The sequence below is a fragment of the Salmo salar genome, chromosome ssa29 (genome assembly GCF_905237065.1).
Source record: "Salmo salar chromosome ssa29, Ssal_v3.1, whole genome shotgun sequence".
NCBI classification, from domain to species: domain Eukaryota; kingdom Metazoa; phylum Chordata; class Actinopteri; order Salmoniformes; family Salmonidae; genus Salmo; species Salmo salar.
This window is the reverse complement of record NC_059470.1, coordinates 4,251,855-4,277,312: the sequence shown is the minus strand read 5'-3', so window position 1 is coordinate 4,277,312 and position 25,458 is coordinate 4,251,855. Positions and strand designations below refer to the sequence as shown.

The 25,458-nt window shown below is 41.7% G+C and overlaps 1 protein-coding gene across 2 annotated transcripts in view; it reads left to right on the top strand.

Annotated features, from left to right (window-relative positions):
- LOC106590046 (cadherin-18) overlaps nucleotides 1-25,458 on the top strand; it is a 390,157-nt gene that overhangs the window by 345,657 nt on the left and 19,042 nt on the right. For both annotated transcript variants that reach the window (XM_045710800.1, XM_014180558.2), the window contains 5 exons: nucleotides 711-878; nucleotides 1,837-2,024; nucleotides 2,852-3,105; nucleotides 6,442-6,578; nucleotides 21,970-22,091. In XM_045710800.1, the coding sequence (XP_045566756.1) occupies nucleotides 711-878; nucleotides 1,837-2,024; nucleotides 2,852-3,105; nucleotides 6,442-6,578; nucleotides 21,970-22,091 (869 nt within the window). The remainder of the gene's footprint in view (nucleotides 1-710; nucleotides 879-1,836; nucleotides 2,025-2,851; nucleotides 3,106-6,441; nucleotides 6,579-21,969; nucleotides 22,092-25,458) is intronic.

Genomic DNA, 25,458 nt, shown 5'->3' with positions numbered 1-25,458 from the left:
TCTGATTGGGGATCATATTTGGGCAGCTTTTTCCCACCTGTTGGTTGCGAGATCTTGTGTATGTGTAGTGGCCTGTGAGCACTCCATAGCTTCCCGTGTTCATTGCTCTTTATTGTTTTGTGAGTTTCACTTAATAAAGATGTGGAACTCTACGTATGATGCGCCTTGGTCTGAGTATGATTACAATGACAACCGTGACAATGATGGGATTTTTATTGTTTAATTAACTCAGGAACCACACCTGTGTGGGAGCAGCTGCTTTCAATATACTTTGGCACCCTCATTTACTCAAGTATTTCCATTAGTTTGGCAGTTACCTGTATTTTCCAACCTTGTATTATTAGTTACTGTAAAGTAAAGAGCCTAAGGTCATCTGCCATATAAGCTCTATTACTGCTTCTGTTTTTTCCATTGTCACTTTTACCCAAATAACAAGAGGAATACCATATTAATATCAAGAATTCACCCTTTGATTTATTCAAGTCAAGTGACTCTAAGAATTTCTATTCATACAGAAAAAAACATAATACTGACATTGGTATTCACACTGTACAAACTTAGATATTCACAGTAACATTTGAATTCCTCTATTCTTCTCCCCCTGTCCAGGAGTCATCAATTCGCCATGCAGTATAGTACAATAGTAACATTGGTATTCATACAGTACAGTAGTAACATTGCTATTCTTATATTCTTTTCTCCATGTCCAGGAGTCATCAGGACTGCCTTAGCCAACATGGACCGGGAGGCGAGAGAACACTATGCTGTAGTCATTCAAGCCAAAGACATGGCAGGATCAGTTGGAGGACTTTCTGGATCCACCACCATTAACATCACCCTCACCGATGTCAACGACAACCCTCCCAAGTTCCCGCAAAGTGAGTATAGACACCATGGCTGCATTCAGCAGGCAAAACGGTGTGTAACATTCAGAGAGAAATAAAACAAACATGCCTCTCTCACATCTGGAATAAGGAATCACATCAGACTATTTGTATAATTTATATCTGCAATGTTCCCCACCATTTGCGTGGCCCAGTTACTCCATATCACTTGGATTTCAAGGCTTAAAGGTATCTAAGACATCTACTATCTATTTCTGCTAAATATTAATTACTTTGTTTGATAAAACAGCAGTGCTACTCAGAGACTCTTCTCGTGACTGGCACGAGATTCCTTTGAGAGTATTTTTAGTAGGCCAATTATAAATGTAGTGTTCTCATCTATCTATAGAAGAATCATGATATACTCCTCCTCACTCATATAGATAAAGCTTCAATATAGAAACGCATCGGCTTTAATTGACTGTCAGTAGGCTCCATCTTTAATATATAACAGATGTTCAACAGACGTTAGTTAGATGAGCATAGCATTGACTAAAATCGCACCAATTATGAATTATAATATAATGTATTTTTTTATCTATCCTATCATGTAATAATAATCAAATATTTATATGGCATTTGGTCTCAAAATGGACCTCATCAAATGCCATGCAGGCAACAAAAAGAAATTGCTTGGACATTTTAATGTTATGGTGCTGTAAGAACACTGACCATCTGTACAGTTATAGTTCAATCAGTCGAAGTTTGTAAGAGTTAAAGTCAACACTATTAAAGTGCCCTCAGACACATTTCAGGTCTAAATGTTGAGTCAAGCATTCTGACATGATTTCAAAAGGGCATTAAGTAGCAATTCAAGGAGCATCTGTAAAGTCATTTCCGGGTGAGACAGCTAAAATACATAATCATTTGGACAATCAGCCCAAAATATGTCACCAACTAGTGATGTTAAGAGTTTTCTAAATGGCTGCATTGTTATGCTCATGATCAACAGAAAATTACCAGCTTTACGTCCCTGAGTCGGCCCAGGTTGGCAAGCCAGTGGGGAAGATAAAAGCCAATGACGAGGACCTTGGAGTCAATGCAGAGATCAAGTACAGCATCATCAACTCAGAAGGAGCAGCCATGTTCTCCATCAACACTGACAGGGACACCAGGGAGGGAATCATCAGCCTCAAGAAGGTAAACAACAGAGTATTAAGTATGATTTCAGCCAGTAGTTTTGAAAGTAGCGCTCACAAGCCAAAACGGGTCCCCGACCATTTCATGTGGTATATATATATATATATATATATATATATATATATATATATATATATATATATATACATTTGTTTTGTTGTTTTAATTTGTATGATATGTTATGATTTTGTAAGTGCTTAAAGGACTTTTGAGAAACTTACCCCACCCACAATAGACTTCCTCAAAGCAAAGCTCTCAATATAGGGATGCAGGTCTTTAGATGTTGTACACATGAAATTGTGTAATTCTAAACTCTATCTGTAACATTATGTTTCATTTTGTTGGACTCGAACAATACATTTCCGTGTGTGAACATGCACGTGCTTTCTCATTACTCGTATCACCAATGTGTCGCTAAAAAAGTGTCTCGACCCTTCTATAACATTCCATTTTCATACAAAATAGAGATTTGGTTAAAAATAGCGGAAAAATCCTTTAAGATCCCATTGAATCACTTTAAGGAAGATGTTCAACCATTTGCACTTGCACACTCACCTTTAACGATATAACAACATAGGATTGGTGTAAGGATTGGTTGAAGGAAGTTTCCACCATTGTAAAAATCCACAGTGCACACTTTGGGAGAAGAGAGTAGATGCTCTATTCCTGTGTAATAATGCTGTTAATATTTTTGTAAAAAAAAACTATTAACATTTTATATAGTACTTTAGTAGGCTACTTGCATTGTAATTACATGGTACACAAGTGTAATGAAGTCTGTTTCTAATCCTGCATATTTTGCTGGTGCCTTTTTCCTGGACACACAGCCACTGAACTACGAGAAGAAGAAGACATACACCCTTCAAATTGAGGGAGTGAATAGCCACTTGGAGCCTCTTTTTTCCTACCTTGGTCCTTTCAAAGATACTGCCACCCTAAAGATCACTGTGGGAGATGTGGACGAACCGCCTGTATTCTCTATGGACTATTACATCATGGATGTTTATGAAAATGCTCGGATTGGTAGAGAGGTGGGGGCTGTAACTGCCAGGGATCCAGACAGCAAAAACAGTCATGTCAGGTAAGAGCTTGGAGCCAATGTATTCCCTTTTAGCATCCCAAATGACACCCTATTCCCTATAAAGTGGACTACGTTTGACCAGTGCACTGCATCCGAAGCATGGATAGTACAGGATCTGCTAACACTATCAATATACTGTGTGCACTCTTATGTTTTACGATATAATATATACTGTACATGTACAGACATCATGCACACATATTGTACTGTTAGTACAACTGTTTACATACATATACATCTATTCAGGTGCCCTAAGACATTATAATCATCCCCCCAAAAAAACTAAACTGCCTCTGCACCCACTATCATGTCAAAAAGCTTAAGTCCATTCAGCCTCTAAAAACCTTGAATTCATTTTCGCATTTCAAGAAATGAAGAGGGAGTTGTGTCATAAACCCATATCAGATATATTACCCATACACCAATAGATTGCAATCTAATAGTCCCTATTACATGATACAAGAACTTATGCCGTACATTTGGGGCATAGGGAAATCTTCAACTGCATTAAGCACTGAATCTCAGTCCCTTCACGTGTTATTGTGCCCATTTCTCTTTCCGCCATATCTGCAAAAGACAAGCTCTGCCCCTTTATGAAGAAATATGTATCTATAATACATGTTCAAGGAGAGATAGAGGCACAGACAGTCTAAAAATATATAATAAGAATGGTTGATTCAACATAAGAATCTTAAGATATTTTAAAGGGATTTGTGGTAAACAAAAAGGAAATCTACATATGAAAGGGTCTTGGTGGGATACCTCCCCCTCATCCAGTCTTACAGCTCTCTCGCTGTTCTCCACCAGACAGAAAGAGAAAATGGTAAATGTTTGGATGACATCCATTTGAACTGGGAAAAATAAAAGATAGAAAAAACAACAATGCCACAGAAGAATATTCCTTGTGTTGGCGGTTGACGGATGGCGTATGTCAAAATGCAGTAGGGGCAGATAGCAGTCTCTTTCTCTTTGATCGCTGATGTTGCTTTTGCCTCATGTTTTAGCTATGTTCCTTTGAGATACAAGGAAACAAGGCCAGTAGTTTGGTTTGTTCTGACAGTTTCATGTCCCTCTGTAAGTGAGACATTTAATAACCTGAGTCATACTTGTAGTGCACTGTAGATGGTCTTCTTTCATAGTACTAACATATTTTTTATAAAGCTCTGTGCTTGACTCACTTGACCTAAACACTTGTCTCCTACAAGGAGCATAGGACATTAGCAAATGTTGACAATATAAAATTGCCAACATATATTATTTCTGACAACCATTGCTGAATTAGTGGTGCAAATGGAAATTAAAAGACAAATTACCAACCACACATTGTGTTCATTTCATACATAATAACAGTCTTATAAGGAACATAAGCATACATGAACAAAGTTCTTGTTCTCTGTTCAAGACGTCTTTCGATGCATTTTAATGACAGTAAAGACTGTGGAGAACCGGTGGAAGACCATTAATACAATGTTACTATCACATATCAAAATATTATTACACAAAACATTCCTATCTTTAAAGAGCCCTGGATAATTGCTGTTGACCAATTTTAGTAAGTCTTCAACAGTAGTGTCCTGAACAAAGCATTGACTGGCTGAATCCCAAATGACACCCTATTCCCTATATAGTGCACTACTTTGGTCAAAAGTAGTGCACTACAGTGGCTTGTGAATGTATTCACCCCCTTGGCATTTTTCCTATATTGTTGCCTTACAGCCTGGAATTAAAATAGATTTTTGGGGGGTTTGTATCATTTGATTTAAACAACATGCCTACCACCTTGAAGATGCAAAACATTTTTTATTGTGAAACAAACAAGAAATGAGACAAAAAAAAGAAAACTTGAGCGTGCATAACTATTCACCCACCCAAAGTCAATACTTTGTAGAGCCACCTTTTGCAGCAATTATAGCTGCAAATCTCTTGGGGTATGTCTCTATAAGCTTGCCACAGCTAACCACTGGTATTGTTGACCATTCTTCAAGGCAAAACTGCTCCAGCTCCTTCAAGTTGGATGGGTTCCGCTGGTGTACAGCAATCTTTAAGTCATACAACATATTCTCAAGTGGATTGAGGTCTGAGCTTTGACTAGGCCATTCTGAGCTTTGACTAGGCCATTCCAAGACATTTAAATGTTTCCCCTTAAACCACTCAAGTGTTGCTTTAGCAGTATGCTTGGGTCATTGTCTTGCTGGAAGGTGAACCTCCGTCCCAGTCTCAAATCTCTGGAAGACTGAATCAGGTTTCCCTCAAGAATTTCCCTGTATTTAGTGCCATCCATCATTCTTTCAAGTCTGACCAGTTTCCCACTCCCTGCCGATGAAAAAAATCCCCACAGCATGATTCTGCCACCACCAGGGGATGGAGTTCTCAGGGTAATGCGAGGTGTTGGGATTTCACCAGACATAGCCTTTTCCTTGATGGCCAAAAAGCTCAATTTTAGTCTCATCTGACCAGAGTACCTTCTTCCATATATTTGTGGAGTCTCCCACATGCCTTTTGGAGAACACCAAACGTGTTTGCTTATTTTTTTTCTTCAAGCAATGGCTTTTTTTCTGGCCAGTCTTTTGTAAAGCCCAGCTCTGTGGAGTGTACGGCTTAAAGTGGTCCGATGGACAGATACTCCAATCTCCGCTGATCTGTACTTCTCCACAACTTTGTCACTGACCTGTTTGGAGAGCTCCTTGGTCTTCATAGTGCTGCTTGCTTGGTGGTGCCCCTTGCTTAGTGGTGTTGCAGACTCTGGGGCCTTTCAGAACAGGTGTATATATACATTGAGATCATGTGACAGATCATGTGACACTTAAATAATGTCCACCTGTGTGCAATCTAACTAATTTTGTGACTTATGAAGGTAATTGGTTGCACCAGATCTTATTTAGGGGCTTCATAGCAAAGGTGGTGAATACATATGCACGCACCACTTTTCAGTTTTTTATTTTGCATCATTTTTTTAAACAAGTAATTTTTAATTTCACTTCACCAATTTGGACTATTTTGTGTATGTCCATTACATGAAATCCAAATAAAAATACATTTAAATTATAGGTTGTAATGAAACAAAATAGGAAAAACACCAAGGGGGTGAATACTTTTGCAAGGTACTGTATATAGGGAATAGGGTGCCATTGGGATGCAAGCACTGTAGTGTCTGAAACAAACCCATTGCACTGTTGACCGTAGACTCCATGGCACACAGAGATATGTTTGACATCAACCCTGCAAGAGTAATTTATTTTTGCATTGTAATGCATTTCCCATTTCCTCAGGTCTGCTTGAAAAGTTTCCTAGACTGTGCAAATGCGGTGTTCATGTAAGCCTCCTTTCTCAAAATAGGTATTTCATCGACCACAGTGAGCACAGCGATAAGTATTTCAACATCGACATGGACAGCGGAGTTATAAAGACTACCCAGAGTCTGGACCGGGAGGACAAGCCATGGCATAACATCACTGTGATAGCTTCAGAAGTTGGTAGGTACCCAGGGTTTCCATTCATACTGCAGCAGTGTGTGTGTGTGTGCGTGTGTGTACGTTTGCATGCATATGTCTATGGGGGAGGGATATCCTCAAGCTTAAAATATCAAATCTGTAGAGCTTTTGGAGGAGTTATCAAAATCACACTGGTATAGTTGAGGTTTGTGAAGAGTCAATCAATGTATCTTTTCTTGTTCTGATCTTATGCAATCTATTAGCATTTCCTTTAGCCTTTTCACAAACCATTTACTTATGGTTTTACCTCCGTAACTGATAATGGCACAGAGACAAGTAGTTCTGTGCAACTTCCAGCACGCATTTACTATGAACACTGTGGCTATACCAGCTTTAAGTACGAGTGGCCAAGTAGGCTACCGTGGCTATTTGATCATAATGTAGGCCTACCAGAGTGGCTTACCATCAAAAACAGTGGAGAAAATGTATCCCATAACATTTTAACATGGAAATTGCTGTTCTATCATTCAGCCTACAGTAGCAGCCAATGTGTGGTCTTCAATGTAGACCTACATTCCATCAGACTTGCAGGGCTTGACATCAAGCATGCAGGGCTTGACATTAACCTGTTTATCCACTTGTCCTTCAGACAAGGAAGTGACTGAAAATGTTGTTGTGTTGTTTGATGCAAGAAACCACTTGCATTATTATTATTCCCATACCATAATTACAGACAATCAGACAAATGATGCTGTTTGGGGTACAAACACATGATCCTTTAATGACTGTCATATTAATATTTAATGGTGATCAAAATTATATGTTATTGTGTTTTACAACTTACATTAAAACACTACTATTCTGGTTATGCAATTTTTGTTGCCATTTCCAAAATGCTGTTCTGAAATCTAAAGCACGACTATAGAGAGTGTGTTTGGCGGAGGTTCCAAAGCTTTTAACAGTTTATTCATAGCACATTTTATTGAACATATTTACTGTTGTTTCATTTCCATAATATATTTGCCTTTAAAAGTGTATCATTATGCATGAGTCATTAATAGTTGCAAAATTGCTCCATGAGAGTTGCAAAAATGACATTTTAAAAAGCTTTCAATTTGTTTATATCTCCTGCACAGAATTAGCACTTCAGTCTTACAGCTGGTGAAGTAGGTGTCTGATGAAGCTAGTAAACCATTATAACTGCTGTTATTTGGAAGGAATAAGCATAACTCTCGCTATTATTTCCACTTCAATTGTATTGTAAATAATTGAGATTGTACATCTCATATAAAACGTCATGATATACATGTCAAGATATATAAGAACTCTTCATGCTACTATGAATATTGAAAGGGATTCATTTTTACATACAGTGTATACTATAATTTTTGAACGGCATATCATTCTAACTGCACCACTTAAGCTAGATAATGGGTATCACACTAAAGATAATTACCATGGAAATGAGGTATACATAAAATGGCGACGGAGAAGGCAGACTTTTTCGTGCCCCCCAACAGATTGTGTTTTTTTGTTTGTTTATTTGCATTGTTTGTAAGTTATTTTTTTACTTATTTTGTGCATATTGTTGCCGCTACCATCTCTTATGACTGAAAATAACCTCTGGACATCAGGACTGTGATTACTCACCAAGGACTGACAGAATCCTTTTTTTTCATTTAACGAGTCTGACGCGAACAATATACTGCTTTCTCAGGAACAGGCCCAGATCCCCGTGATTTGCGTGAAGAGGAGGTGGAGAAAACGGGGCCGGAAGGCGGGCTGCCTTCTAAGAATTCGTAAGGATCGAATAAACCCCCACATCCCTCCATTCTGCTAGCAAACGTGCAATCTTTGGACAATACAATAGATAACCTACGAGGAAGATTAAACTACCAACGGGACATTCAAAACTGTAATATCTTATGCTTCACGGAGTTGTGGCTGAATGACGACACTATCAACATACAGCTGGCTGGTTATACGCTGCACCGGCAGGATAGAACAGCGCCGTCTGGTAAGACAAGGGGCGGTGGAATATGTATTTTTGTAAATAACAGCTGGTGCACGATATCTAAGGAAGTCTCGAGCTATTGCTCGCCTAAGGTAGAGTACCTCATGATAAGCTGTAGACCACACTATCTACCGAGAGAGTTTTCGTCTGTATTTTTCGTAGCTGTTTACATACCACTACAGTAAGAGGCTGGCACTAAGACAGAATTGAATGAGCTGTATTCCGCCATAAGCAAACAAGAAAACGTTTACCCTGAGGCGGCGCTCCGAGTAGCCGGGGGCTTTAATTTAGGGAAACTTAAATCCGTTTTACCAAATTTCTATCAGCATGTTAAATGTGCAACCAGAGGAGAAAAATAAACTCTGAACCACCTTTTCTCCAAACACACATTGCTCTCCCTTGCCCTCCATTTGGCAAATCTGACCATAAATCTATCCTCCTGATTCTTGCTTACAAGCAAAAATGAAAGCAGGAAGCACCAGTGACTAAATCAATAAAAAAGTGGTCAGATGAAGCAGATGCTAGGCTACAGGACTGTTTTGCTAGCACAGACTGGAATATGTTCCGGGATTCCTCCGATGGCATTGAGGAGTACACCATGTCAGTCAATGGCTTCATCAATAAGAACATTGATGATGTCGTCTCGACAGTGACCGTACGTACATACCCCAACCAGAAGCCATGGATTACAGGCAACATCCGCACTGAGCTAAAGGCTAGAGCTGCCGCTTTCAAGGAGCGGGACTCTAACCCAGAAGCTTATAAGAAATCCCACTATGCCCTCCGACTAACCATCAAACAGGAAAAGTGTCAATACAGGACTAAGATCGAATCGTACTACACCGGCTCTGACACTTGTCGGATGTGGCAGGGCTTGCAAACCATTACAGACTACAAAGGGAAGCACAGCCGAGAGTTTCCCAGTGACACGAGCTTAAAACCTCTTACATCTAGACGTTCCGCTAGCGGAACACCTGCTACAGTATCCAATGATAGGCGTGGCGCGAATTACAAATTCCTCAAAAATACAAAAACTTCAATTTTTCAAACATATGACTATTTCACAGCATTTTAAAGACAAGACTCTCCTTTATCTAACCACACTGTCCGATTTCAAAAAGGCTTTACAGCGAAAGCAAAACATTAGATTATGTCAGCAGAGTACCAAGCCAGAAATAATCAGACACCCATTTTTCAAGCTAGCATATAATGTCACAAAAACCCAGAAGACAGCTAAATGCAGCACTAACCTTTGATGATCTTCATCAGATGACACACCTAGGACATTATGTTATACAATACATGCATGTTTTGTTCAATCAAGTTCATATTTATATCAAAAAACAGCTTTTTACATTAGCATGTGACGTTCAGAACTAGCATACCCCCGCAAACTTCCGGGGAATTTGCTAACAATTTACTAAATTACTCACGATAAACGTTCACAAAAAGCATAACAATTATTTTAAGAATTATAGATACAGAACTCCTCTATGCACTCGATATGTCCGATTTTAAAATAGCTTTTTGGTGAAAGCACATTTTGCGATATTCTAAGTACATAGCCCAGACATCACGGGCTAGCTATTTAGACACCCGGCAAGTTTAGCACTCACCAATATCAGATTTACTATTATAAAAGTTTGATTACCTTTTGTTGTCTTTGTCAGAATGCACTCCCAGGACTGCTACTTCAATAACAAATGTTGGTTTGGTCCAAAATAATCCATCGTTATATCCGAATAGCGGCGTTTTGTTTGTGCGTCCCAGACACTATCCGAAATGGTAAATCAGGGTCGCGTGCATGGCGCAATTCGTGACAAAAAAAATCTAAATATTCCATTACCGTACTTCGAAGCATGTCAACCGCTGTTTAAAATCCATTTTTATGCCATTTTTCTCGTAGAAAAGCGATAATATTCCAACCGGGAATGTCCATTTAGCTAAACAGAGGAAAGAAAACAAAGCTTTCGGTCGACGCGGGCACGAGCCTGAGTCTCACAGTACTGTAACCAGCCACTACCCAAACGCGCTACTTTGTTTCAGCCAGAGCCTGCAAAGCCACGATTCAGCGTTTTGCCGCCTTCTGAGAGCCTATGGGAGACGTAGGAAGTGTCACGGGACAGCTAAGATCCTCACTCTTCAATAAACAGAGACAAGAAGAACGACACCTTGTCAGACAGGCCACTTCCTGCATGAAATCTTCTCAGGTTTTTGCCTGCCATATGAGTTCTGTTATACTCACAGACACCATTCAAACAGTTTTAGAAACTTTAGGGTGTTTTCTATCCAAAGCCAATAATTATATGCATATTCTAGTTACTGGGCAGGAGTAGTAACCAGATTAAATCGGGTACGTTTTTTATCCAGCCGTGAAAATACTGCCCCCTAGCCATAACAGGTTAACAGACGAGGCAACTAACATTGAAACATGCATGAGAATAAGAGCACCTCCTCCCAGCTGTCCACTGCACTGAGGCTAGGAAACATTGTCAGCACCGATAAATCCACTATAATTGAATATTTCAATAAGCATTTTTCTATGGCTGGCCTTGCTTTCCACCTGGCTACACGTACCCCGGTCAACTGCCCTGCACCCCCACAGCAACTCGCCCAAGCCTCCCCCATTTCTCCTTCACCCAAATCCAGATAGCTGATGTTCTGAAAGAGCTGCAAATTGTTGCAACCCCTACAAATCAGCCGGGCTAGACAATCTGGACCCTTTCTTTCTAAAATGATCTGCCGAAATTGTTGCAACCCCTATTACTAGCCTGTTCAAACTCTCTTTCGTGTCGTCTGCGATTCCAACAGATTGGAAATCTGCCGCGATCATCCACCTCTTCAAAGAGGGAGAAACTCTAGACCCAAACTGCTACAGACCTATATCTATCCTACCCTGCCTTTCTAAAGTTTTCGAAAGCCAATTTAAATAAACAGATCACCGATCATTTCAAATCCCACTGTAACTTCTCCACTATGCAATCTGGTTTCAGAGCTGGTCATGGGTGCACCTCAGCCATGCTCAAGGTCCTAAACAATACAATAACCGCCATCGATAGGAGACATTACTGTGCAGCCATATTCATCGACCTGGCCAAGGATTTCGACTCTGTCAATCACCACATTCTTATCTGCAGACTCAACAGCCTTGGTTTCTCAAATGACTGCCTCGCCTGGTTCACCAACTACTTCTCTGATAGAGTTGAGTGTGTCAAATCGGAGGGCCTGTTGTCGGGACCTCTGGCAGTCTCTATGGGGGTACCACAGGGTTCAATTCTCGGGCTGACTCTTCTCTGTATACATCAATGATGTCTCTCTTGCTGCTGGTGATTCTCTGATCCACCTCTACGCAGACGACACCATTCTGTATACCTCTGGCCCTTCTTTGGACACTGTGTTACCTAACCTCCAGACGAGCTTCAATGCCATACAACTCTCCTTCCGTGGCCTCCAACTGCTCTTAAATGCAAGTAAAACTAAATGCATGCTCTTCAACCGATTGCTGCCCGCACCTGCCCACCCGTCCAGCATCAGTACTCTTGACGGTTCTAACTTAGAATATGTGGACAACTACAAATACCTAGGTGTCTGGCTAGACTGTGAACTCTCCTTCCAGACTCACATTAAGCGTCTCCAATCCAAAATTAAATCTAGAATCAGCTTCCTATTTTGCAACAAAGCACCCTTCACTCATGCTGCCAGACTTACTCGTGTAAAACTGACCATCCTACCGATCTTCGACTTCGGCGATGTCATTTACAAAATAGCCTCCAACACTCTACTCAACAAATTGGATACAGTTTTACTGTAAAGCCCTGTATACTGCCCACCACTACGACCTGTACACTCTCGTTTGCTGGCCCTCGCTTCATACTCGTCACCAAACCCACTGGCTCCAGGTCATCTACAAGTCTTGGCTAGGTAAATCCCCGCCTTATCTCAGCTCACTCGTCACCATAGCAGCACCCACCCGTAGCACTCACTCCAGCAGGTATATCTCACTGGTCACCCCCAAAGCCAATTCCTACTTTGGCTGCCTTTCCTTCCAGTTCTCTGCTGCCAATGACTGGAACGAACTGCAAAAATCACTGAAGCTGGAGACTCATATCTCCCTCACTAGCTTTAAGCACCAGCTGTCAGAGCAGCTCACAGATCACTGCACCTGCACATAGCCCATCTGTAAATTGCCCATCCAACTACCTCATCCCAATACTGTATTTATTTATTTATCTTGCTCCTTTGCACCCCAGTATCTCTACTTGCACATTCATCTTCTGCACATCTATTCAGTCCAGTGTTTAATTGCTATATTGTAATTACTTCACCACCATGGCCTATTTATTGCCTTACCTCCCTTATCTTACCTAATTTGCACACACTGTATATAGACTTTTTCTACTGTATTATAAACTGTATGTTTGTTTATTCCATGTATCACTCTGTTGTTGTATGTGTCGAACTGCTTTGTTTTATCTTGGCCAGGTCACAGTTGTAAATGAGAACTTGTTCACAACTAGCCTACCTGGTTAAATAAAGGTGAAATAAAAAAATAAAGAGTCCCAGCTGTTCTGGAAGACTGTGTGATCATGCTCTCCGCAGCTGATGTGAGTAAGACCTTAAAAACAGGTCAACATTCACAAGGCCGCAGGGCCAGACGGATTACCAGGACGTGTGCTCCGAGCATGTGCTGACCAACTGGCAAGTATCTTCACTGACATTTTCAAACTCTCCCTGTCCGAGTCTGTAATACCAACATGTTTAAAGCAGATCACCATTGTGCCTGTGCCCAAGAACACTAAGGCATCTTGCCTAAATGACTACCAACCCGTAGCACTCACGTCTGTAGCCATGAAGTGCTATGGAAGGCTGGTCATGGCTCACATCAACACCATTATCCCAGATACCCCAGACCCACTCCAATTTAAATACCGCCCCAACAGATTCACAGATGATGCAATCTCTCTGGCAGTCCACACTGCCCTTTCCCACCTGGACAAAAATAACACTTATGTGAGAATGCTATTAATTGACTACAGCTCAGCGTTCATCACCATCGTGACCTCAAAGCTCATCAATAAACTAAGGACCGTGGGACTAAGCACCTCCCTCTGCAACTGGATCCTGGACTTCCTGACAAGCCACCCCAGGTGGTAAGGGTAGGTAACAACACATCCGCCACGCTGATCCTCAACACAGGGGCCCCTCAGAGGTACATGCTCAGTCCCCTCCTGTACTCTCTGTTCACTCATGACTGCGCGGCCAGGCACGACCCCAACACCTTCATTAAGTTTGCCAATGGTAGGCGTGATCACCGACAACGATGAGGGAGGTGGTCAGGGGAGGGGGAGGGGGTCAGAGACATGGTCGTGTGGTGCCAAGACAACAACCTCTCCCTCGACGTGATCAAGACAAAGAAGATGATTGTGGACTACAGGAAAGTACCGATCACGCCCCCATTCGCATCGATGGGGCTGCAGTGGAGCAGGTTGAGAGGTTCACCAACAAACTAACATGGTCCAAGCACACCAAGACAATCGTGAAGAGGGCGCGACAAAACCTATTCCCCCTCAGGAAACGAAAAGATTTGGCATGGGACCTTAGATCCTCAAAAGATTCTGCAGTTGCACCATCAAGAGCATCCTGACTGGTTGGATCATTGCCTGGTATGGCAACTGCTCGGCCTCCGACCTCAAGGCACTACAGAGGTTAGTGCGAACGGCCCAGTACATCACTGGTGCCAACTTCCTGCCATCCAGGACCTCTATACAAGGCGGTGTCAGAGGAAGGCCCTAAAATTGTGAAAGACTCCAGGTACCATAGTCATAGACTGTTCTCCCTACTATCGCACAGCAAGCGGTACCGGAGCACCAACTCTAGTCCAAGAGGCTTCTAAACAGCTTCTACCCCCAAGCCATAAAACTCCTGAACATCTAATAAAATGGCTACCCAGACTATTTGCATTTCCCCAGTCCCTCTTCCCCTCCCCCTCTATTACACCGCTGCTACTCTCTATTGTTGTCATCTATTTATAGTCACTTTAATAACTCTAGCTACATGTACATTTTACATCAACTAACCTGTGCCCCCGCACTGTGCCCCCCTAGTTGAATCCAAGATGGTGTAGCAGTGCAGATGTGTTTTGTCGCTGTCTCGTGTAAATGTAGCTTTTTTTGTATATATTTCAATATTTTTCAATCTCTTTTTCCATTTTTTATTTAAATATACCTTCCGGCAACCCGCCTCACCCAATGTGATACAGATCTGCTATTTTTAGACTAGAACCTCCATCAGAAGCTAGCCATCAGATGCTAACCAGCTAATTAGCTACTAGCTATTTAATCATTGTTAGCCACTGTTACAGGCCTTTAGCTCCGACACCAGCCGCTTTTAGCCTGGATAATACCCGCCAGTCTGCACAGCGCGATATCAACCCTGAGCATACCATACTTCTTTTCTCCACTACATCACCAGTTTCCTGCCGTAAGCTCTGGACCATTACTCCAGATCATCGCAGCTAGCTAGCTGCTACCGAGTGGCCCAGCCCCGAGGCTAGCCTTGAGCCAGGACCATCTCCCGGCCTGCTCAGTGGACCCTATGATCACTCGGCTACACAGCTGATGCATCCCAGACTCTTCACTAACACGACTAGAAGCCACTATATCACCGGATTCCTGCCGTAAGCTCTGGACCTTTGCGTCGGATCATTGCAGCTAGCTAGCTGCTACCGAGTGACTATATTGGCTAACGCCCTTGTCCCGAAGCTAGCACCAGTTAGCCTCGAGCCAGGCACATCTCCCTGCTAGCAAACAAAATTACTCCAGCTACAATACCTATTTTGTCAATTGCCCTGGAGCCCCGCCGATCCATCACGACTGGTATGCCGACATAATTCCGTCCGATGTGCCATCAACCGGCCTTTGACGGACGTCGGTGAAGATGCTTCTGCTTGCCCTGGCCTGCTAACTTTATGAACGCTGTGTCTCCCACTTGCTAGCATAGTAATGACTACCTAACGGCTTCCCTGTTGCATCTATTGCTGTTCACTGGACCCTATGATCACCTGACTACATAGCTGATGCCTGCTGGATTGTTCACTAATCACGGTACTCCATTTTTGTTTATTTTGTTTATCTGTCGGCCCCAGCCTCGAACTCAGGCCCTGTGTGTAGTTAACCTGTTGAGGGTAGGGGGCAGTATTGACACGGCTGGATAAAAAACGTACCCGATTTAATCTGGTTACTACTCCTGCCCAGTAACTAGAATATGCATATAATTATTGGCTTTGGATAGAAAACACCCTAAAGTTTCTAAAACTGTTTGAATGGTGTCTGTGAGTATAACAGAACTCATATGGCAGGCAAAAACCTGAGAAGATTTCATGCAGGAAGTGGCCTGTCTGACAAGGTGTCATTCTTCTTGTCTCTGTTTATTGAAGAGTGAGGATCTTAGCTGTCCCGTGACACTTCCTACGGCTGCCATAGGCTCTCAGAAGGCGGCAAAACGCTGAATCGTGGCTTTGCAGGCTCTGGCTGAAACAAAGTAGCGCGTTTGGGTAGTGGCTGGTTACAGTACTGTGAGACTCAGGCTCGTGCCCGCGTCGACCGAAAGCTTTGTTTTCTTTCCTCTGTTTAGCTAAATGGACATTCCCGGTCGGAATATTATCGCTTTTTTACGAGAAAAATTGCATAAAAATGGATTTTAAACAGCGGTTGACATGCTTCAAGTACGGTAATGGAATATTTCAAAAGAAATTGTCACGAATTGCGCCATGCGCGCGACCCTGATTTACCATTTCGGATAGTGTCTGGGACGCACGAACAAAACGCCGCTATTCGGATATAACAATGGATTATTTTGGACCAAACCAACATTTGTTATTGAAGTAGCAGTCCTGGGAGTGCATTCTGACGATGACAACAAAAGGTAATCAAACTTTTGTAATAGTAAATCTGATATTGGTGAGTGCTAAACTTGCCGGGTGTCTAAATAGCTAGCCCGTGATGGCTGGGCTATGTACTTAGAATATTGCAAAATGTGCTTTCACCAAAAAGCTATTTTAAAATCGGACATATCGAGTGCATAGAGGAGTTCTGTATCTATAATTCTTAAAATAATTGTTATGCTTTTTGTGAACGTTTATCGTGAGTAATTTAGTAAATTGTTAGTGAATTCGTCGGAAGTTTGCGGGCGGTATGCTAGTTCTGAACGTCACATGCTAATGTAAAAAGCTGGTTTTTGATATAAATATGAACTTGATTGAACAAAACATGCATGTATTGTATAACATAATGTCCTAGGGTTGTCATCTGATGAAGATCATCAAAGGTTAGTGCTGCATTTAGCTGTCTTCTGGGTTTTTGTGACATTATATGCTAGCTTGAAAAATGGGTGTCTGTATATTTCTGGCTTGGTACTCTGCTGACATAATCTAATGTTTTGGTTTCGTTGTAAAGCCTTTTTGAAATCGGACAGTGTGGTTAGATTAACGAGAGTCTTGTCTTTAAATAGCTGTAAAATAGTCATATGTTTGAGAAATTGAAGTAATATGATTTTTAAGGTATTTGAAAATCGCGCCACTGGATTAGACTGGCTGTTGCGTAGGTGGGACGAATTCGTCCCGCCTAGCCCAGAGAGGTTAACTGACCCTCTCTGCCCATTCATCGCCATTTTACCTGTTCTTATTGTCTTAGCTGATTAGCTGTTGTTGTCTTACCCATTGTTGTCTTAGCTAGCTCTCCAAATCAACACCTGTGATTGCTTTATATCTGGTTTAAATTTCCCGAAATAAGCAAAACAATTTTCATACATTTCTAATACAACAAAAATTTTGTATATTTTTCATGTGTTAAACAGTTATTTTATCAATGTCAAACATAGCCACTTGTTATGAAAACATTTCTGTTATTTATTCAAATGATTTGTTTCTGTGATATTCGGAGACTGAGAAATTGGCGATTGAGCTGATCTGACATAACAGTACATTTACATTTAAGTCATTTAGCAGACGCTCTTATCCAGAGCGACTTACAGATTGGTGCATTCACCTTATGATATCCAGTTGAACAACCACTTTACAATAGTGCATCTAAATCTTTTAAGGGGGGGGTTAGAAGGATTAATTTATCCTATCCTAGGTATTCCTTAAAGAGGTGGGGTTTCAGGTGTCTCCGGAAGGTGGTGATTGACTCCGCTGTCCTTGCGTCGTGAGGGAGCTTGTTCCACCATTGGGGTGCCAGAGCAGCGAACAGTTTTGACTGGGCTGAGCGGGAACTGTGCTTCCTCAGAGGTAGGGAGGCGAGCAGGCCAGAGTTGGATGAACGCAGTGCCCTTGTTTGGGTGTAGGGCCTGATCAGAGCCTGAAGGTACGGTGGTGCCGTTCCCCTCACAGCTCCGTAGGCAAGCACCATGGTCTTGTAGCGGATGCGAGCTTCAACTGGAAGCCAGTGGAGAGAGCGGAGGAGCGGGGTGACGTGAGAGAACTTGGGAAGGTTGAACACCAGACGGGCTGTGGCGTTCTGGATGAGTTGTAGGGGTTTAATGGCACAGGCAGGGAGCCCAGCCAACAGCGAGTTGCAGTAATCCAGACGGGAGATGACAAGTGCCTGGATTAGGACCTGTGCCGCTTCCTTTGTGGGGCAGGGTCGTACTCTGCGAATGTTGTAGAGCATGAACCTACAGGATCGGGTCAACGCCTTGATGTTAGTGGAGAACGACAGGGTGTTGTACAGGGTCACGCCAAGGTTCTTAGCACTCTGGGAGGAGGACACAATGGAGTTGTCAACCGTGATGGCGAGATCATGGAACGGGCAGTCCTTCCCCGGGAGGAAGAGTAGCTCCGTCTTGCCGAGGTTCAGCTTGAGGTGGTGATCCGTCATCCACACTGATATGTCTGCCAGACATGCAGAGATGCGATTCGCCACCTGGTTATCAGAAGGGGGAAAGGAGAAGATTAATTGTGTGTCGTCTGCATAGCAATGATAGGAGAGACCATGTGAGGATATGACAGAGCCAAGTGACTTGGTGTATAGCGAGAATAGGAGAGGGCCTAGAACAGAGCCCTGGGGGACACCAGTACGACCGAAGATGGCCTATGGCGATATAGGCGCTGGTGCCATCATTTAGTTCTAACTTTTGAAAGCTATGGGCTGTCAACTCAGTTCCAATTGCATCTGAAATATGAGACTCTCAACTTGGTTATACAATGGCTTGCGAAAGTATTCACCCCCTTGGCATTTTTCCTATTTTGTTGCCTTACAACCTGGAAATAAAATAGATTTTTGGGGGGTTTGTATCATTTGATTTACACAACATGCCTACCACTTTGAAGATGCAAAATATGTTTTATTGTGAAACAAACAAATAAGAAAAAGAAAAGAAACTTGAGCATGCATAAGTATTTACCCCCCCCCCAAAGTCAATACTTTGTATAGCCACCTTTTTGCATCAATTACAGCTACACGTCTCTTTGGGTACATCTAGCCACTGGGATTGGTGCCCATTCTTCAAGGCAAAACTGCTTCAGCTCCTTCAAGTTGGATGGGTTCCGCTGGTGTACAGCAATTTTTAAGTCATACCACACATTCTCAATTGGATTGAAGTCTGGGCTTTGACTAGACCATTCCAAGACATTTAAATGTTTCCCCTTAAACCACTTGAGTGTTGCTTTAGCAGTATGCTTAGGGCATTGTCCTGCTGGAAGGTGGAAGGTGAACCTCCAGGTTTCCCATCCAGGCCCCAGGTTTCCCATCCATCATTCCTTCCATTCTGGCCAGTATTCCAGTCCCTGCCGATGGAAAAACTTCCCGAAGGCATGATGCTGCCACCGCCATGCTTCACTGTAGGGATGGTGTTCTCAGGGTGATGAGAGGTGTTGGGTTCGCGCCAGATGTCTACATTTTTGTCTCATCTGACCAGAGTACCTTCTTCCATATGTTTGGGGAGTCTCCCACATGCCTTTTGTTGAACACCAAACACGTTTGCTTATTATTTTTTAAGCAACGGCTTTTATCTGGCCACACTTCCGTTAAGCCCAGCTCTGTGACGTGTACGGCTTAAAGTGGTCCTATGGACAGATAATCCAATCTCTCCTGTGGAGATTTGCAGCTCCTTCAGGGTTATCTTTGGTCTCTTTGTTGCCTCTGATTAATGCCCTCCTTGACTGGTCTGTGAGTTTTGGTGGGCAGCCCTCTCTTGGCAGGTTTACTGTGGTGCCATATTCTTTCAATTTTTTTAATAATGTATTTACTGGTGCTCCGTGGGGTGTTCGAAGTTTCTGATATTTTTTATAGTCCAACCCTGATCTTTATTTCTCCAAAACTTTGTCCATGACCTGTTTGGAAAGCTCCTTGGTCTTCATAATGCTGCTTGCTTGGTGGTGCGCCTTGCTTAGCGGTATTGCAGACTCTGGGGCCTTTCAGAACTTGTATATATATATATATCTACTGAGAACATGTGACAGATCATGTGACACTTAGATCGCATACAGGTGGACTTTATTTAACTAATTATGTGACTTATGAAGGTAATTGGTTGCACCAGATATTATTTAGGGGCTTCATAGCAAAGGGGGTGAATACTTAAGTACATTTTTAAATTTTAGTCATTTAGCAGACACTCTTATCCAGAGCGACTTACAGTAGTGAATGCATACATTTCATACATTTTTTTTTGCTGGCCCCCTGTGGGAATCGAACCCACAACCCTGGCGTTGCAAACACCATGCTCTACCAACTGAGCTACAGGGAAGGCTAGTATGCACACAGTTTTTTTTTTACAAGTCATTTCACTTGAACAATTTGGACTATTTTCTGTATGTCCATTACATGAAATCCAAATAAAAATCAATTTAAATTACAGGTTGTAATGAAACAAAATAGGAAAAACGCCAAGGGGGTGAATACTTTTGCAAAGCACTGTATAGCTAAATATGTATTTACATTTGTAAGTAATTTTTTATTATAATGGCTGCCACGCCCCCAGGATCCCAATCTGGGGTGGCTCCATACTGTATCTATAACGTTTAAGGGTACCCATATCTACCTCTGTGCCAAATGTAGTGTTACAATTAAGTAAACATTTTCAGCTTAGCCACACACCACTAGTATATTATTTTTCCTTCCTTCATATTAACACAGAAATCATGGTAAATTTAGTTTTTTTGTCAGTAACTAGTTGCTTGACAATGTACTCTACAATTTCAGAAAGAATAACTCAGAGTCTTTATTCAAAGTCTGCGTCCCAAATGAAGAGGCACCCTATTCCCTCTGTTGTGTGGGTCAACAGTAGTACAATATATACAGTACCAATAGCAAAAACCATCAAGCGCTATGATGAAACTGGCTCTGATGAGGACCGTCACAGGAAAGGAAGACCCAGAGTTACCTCTGCTGCAGAGTATAAGGACACCAATAATAAGAAGAGACTTGCTTGGGCCAAGAAACACGAGTTATGGACATTAGACTGGTGGAAATCTATCCTTTCGCCTGATGAGTCCAAATTTGAGATTATTGGTTCCAACCGCCGTGTCTTTATGAGACGCATAGGTGAGTGGATGATAGGTGAATGAATGATGTGTGGTTCCCACCGTCATCAAGGCAAAGGGTGACTACTTTGAAGAATCTAAAATCTAAAATATATTGGTTACTACATGATTCCATATGTGTTATTTCATAGTTTTGATGTCTTCACTATTATTTTACGATGTTGAAAATAGTAAAAATAAATCAAAACCCTTGAATGAGTAGGTTTGTCCAAACTTTTGACTGGTACTGTAGGTATTACAGTGCCATTTGGGAAGTAACCAAAATGTAGTTACATTAATCTTCATAACACCTATAAAGCTTATTCTCCAGATTGTAAGATTTTAGTAAATTGAGCACTTAATATACATAATATGTATTTGTGTAAATGGATGTATTGTTCCGTGAATGCATTAGCAACATTTTCATCAGAAGTGTTATTTGTCAGCCACTTTACACATGAACAGACAGTCACACATGGTTTGGTAGACTGGGCCCTTAGTCTGATGTGCTGAACAATCGCCTACGCAAGCATGGGGACCAAATGATCCATCACCCACAACAAGCTAAAGTGACTAAAATAACAAATCTGTTGTTCTTAGTTAGTGTTGTTCTTTAGCCTGCAAATTAAGAAAACATTTTGCTTCGTGACCGTAAACATTGTCTCCTCCTACTCCTAGATTATCTTGTCAAGTTGTCTACCACCAAGTCAATTTTAAAAATACAAAATAGGTCTGTGGTTTGCAAAACAGATCCCTTGGATACCACTTTATCAGTTTGTGTTATTGTTAATTCAGGACCCATATTCATGAAGTGTTTCATAAAGAGTATGAGTGATGACCTAGGATCAGTTTTTTTCTTTATTAATGTTATTAATTTGTGTGTGTGTATTTTATTCTAGACAACCCTAGCCTCCTCAGCCACGTCCCCGTCACTGTGCAGGTGTTGGATGTGAACGACAACCCTCCTGAAATTAACAAGGACAAGGAGGTCATTGTGTGTGAGAACTCAAGGCCAGGACAGGTGAGCATCAACTGTAGCACACACACATACACATGAGACAGAAGGTGCTGAGAGCTATGGATTATCTCTCGTAAACTCCCTTATCCTGACCACATGCATTATGCAGTGTACCTTTGTGTTTCCCCAACAGTTTGGATGAGAGAGAGAGAGAGAGAGAGAGAGAGAGAGAGAGACTTTGCTATGAACTGGTGCACATGATCTCAGTGATGATCTCAGTGTCACATGATCTCAGTATATATACACCTGTTCTGAAAGGCCCCAGAGTCTGCAACACCACTAATCAAGGGGCACCACCAAGCAAGCGGTCAGGGACAAAGTACAGATCAGGGTTGGGTTATAAAGAAATATCAGAGACTTTGAACATCCCACGGAACACCATTGAATCCATTATTAAAAAATGGAAAGAATATGCAACCACAACAAACCTGCCAAGAGAGCGCCGCCCACCAAAACTCACAGACCAGGCAAGGGGGGCATTAATCAGAGAGGCAAAAAAGAGACCAAATATAACCCTGAAGGAGCTGCAAAGCTCCACAGCGGAGATTGGAGTATCTGTCCATAGGACCACTTTAAGCCATACACTCCACAGAGCTGGGCTTTACGGAAGAGTGGCCAGATGAAAGCCATTGCCAGTAGAGTGTTGGAGGCTATTTTGTAAATTACATTGTCGAAGTCGAGGATCGATAGGATGGTCAGTTTTACGGGGGTATATTTGGCAGCATGAGTGAAGGATGCTTTGTTGCGAAATAGGAAGCCAACTCTAGATTTAATTTTGGATTAGAGATGTTTAATGTGAGAACTGATGCTGGAAGGGCGGGCAGGTACAGGCAGCGATCAGTTGAAGAGCATGCATTTAGTTTTACTTGCATTTAAGAGCAGTTGGAGGCCACGAAAGGAGAGTTGTATGGCATTGAAACTCATTTGGAGGTTAGTTAAAAGCTTTTCGGTGAAAGCACATTTTGCAATATTCTGAGTACATAGCCCGGCATCACAGGGCTAGCTATTTAGACACCCAGAAAGTTTAGCCTTCACCAAACTCCGATTTACTATTAGAAAAGTTTGATTACCTTTGGTGTTCTTCGTCAGAATGCACTCCCAGGACTGCTACTTCAATAACAAATGTTGGTTTGGTTCAAAATAATCCATTGTTATATCCAAATAGCGGCGTTGTGTTTGTGCGTTCAAGACACTATCCAAGGGTGACGAAGGGTCACGCGCAAGACACATTTTGTGACAAAAAAAATCTAAATATTCCATTACCGTACTTCGAAGCATGTCAACCGCTGTTTAAAATCAATTTTTATGACATTTTTCTCGTAAAAAAGCGATAATATTCCGACCGGGAGTGGTGGTTTTCGTTCAAAGATAAAACATGGAGTCGACTCGTGCACGAGCCTGAGTCTCACAGTACTGTGACCAGCCACTATCCAAACGCGCTAATGTTTTTCAGCCAGAGCCTGCAAAGCCACGATTCAGCTTTTTGCCGCCTTCTGAGAGCCCATGGGCGCCGTAGGAAGTGTCACATAACAGCAGAGATCCCCTGTATTGGATAGAGATAATCAAGAAGGCCAAGAAATTGTCAGACAGGGCACTTCCTGCATGGAATCTTCTCAGGTTTTGGCCTGCCAAATGAGTTCTGTTATACTCACAGACACCATTCAAACAGTTTTAGAAACTTTGGAGTGTTTTCTATCCAAAGCTAATAATTATTTGCATATTCTAGTTTCTGGGCAGGAGTAATAATCAGATTAAATCGGGTACGTTTTTTATCCGGCCGTGAAAATACTGCCCCCTAGCCATAACAGGTTAACCTCTATGGGCTAGGTGGGACGCTAGCGTGCCACCCGTGGTGCACTCCATCAACAGCAGGTGCATTTCAAGAGCGGCAAATTTGAATCCAAATAAATGTCAAAATTCTAATTTTTCAAAAATACAACTATTTTACACCATTTGAAAGATAAACATCTCCTTAATCTAACCACGTTTTACGATTTCAAAAAGGTTTTACGGCGAAAGCATAAATTTAGAGTATGTTAGGACAGTACATTTACAAGAGTTGTGTGTAATGTTTTGTCAAGTCAAAGACAGGGTCACCAAAACCATAAAACCAGCTAAAATGATGCACTAACCTTTTACAATCTCCATCAGATGACACTCCTAGGACATTATGTTAGACAATGCATGCATTTTTAGTTCTATCAAGTTCATATTTATATCCAAAAACAGCGTTTTACTATGGCATTGATGTTGAGGAAATCGTTTCCCTCCAATAACCGGCAGTCAAGTCAGCGTCACAAATTAAATAATTAAAATTAGAAAACATTGGTAAAATATTATATTGTCATTTAAAGAATTATAGATTTACATCTCTTGAACGCAATCAACTTGCCAGATTTAAAAATAACCTTACTGGGAAATCACACTTTGCAATAATCTGAGCACTGCGCCCAGAAAAATACGCGTTGCGATACAGACTAGACGTCATGTTGGGGAGATCTAAAATCGAAAATACTATGTAAATAATCCATTACCTTTGATTCTCTTCATCAGATGTCACTTCCAGGTATCACAGGTCCATAACGAATGTAGTTTTGTTCAAAAAAGCTCATCATTTATGTCCAAAAATCTCCGTCTTGTTAGCACATGATCTAAGCCAGCCGGACTTCTCGTCATGAACGAGGGGAAAAAATATATTTACGTTCGTTCAAACATGTCAAACGTTGTATAGCATAAATCATTAGGGCCTTTTTTAACCAGAACATGAATAATATTCAAGGTGGACGAATGCATACTCTTTTATAACGTATTGGAACGAGGGTACCCAACATGAACTCGCGCGCCAGGTGTCTAATGGGACATCATCGTTCCATGGCTCTTGTTCGGTCAGATCTCCCTCCAGAAGACTCAAAACACTTTGTAAAGGCTGGTGACATCTAGTGGAAGCAATAGGAAGTGCCAAAATATTCCTCAGCCCCTGTGTTTTTCAATGGGATAGGTTTAAAGTCAATACAACACATCAGGTATCCACTTCCTGTCAGAAAATGTCTCAGGGTTTTGCCTGCCAAATGAGTTCTGTTATACTCACAGACACCATTCAAACAGTTTTAGAAACTTTAGAGTGTTTTCTATCCATATATAATAAGTATATGCATATTCTAGTTACTGGGTAGGATTAGTAACCAGATTAAATCGGGTACATTTTTTTTATCCAGACGTGCAAATGCTGCCCCCTCGCCCTAACAGGTTAACACAGTGTCCAAAGAAGGGCCAGAGGTATACAGCATGGTGACGTCTGCGTAGAGGTGGATCAAAGAATCACCAGCAGCAAGAGCAACATCATTGATGTATACAGAGAAGAGAGTCGGCC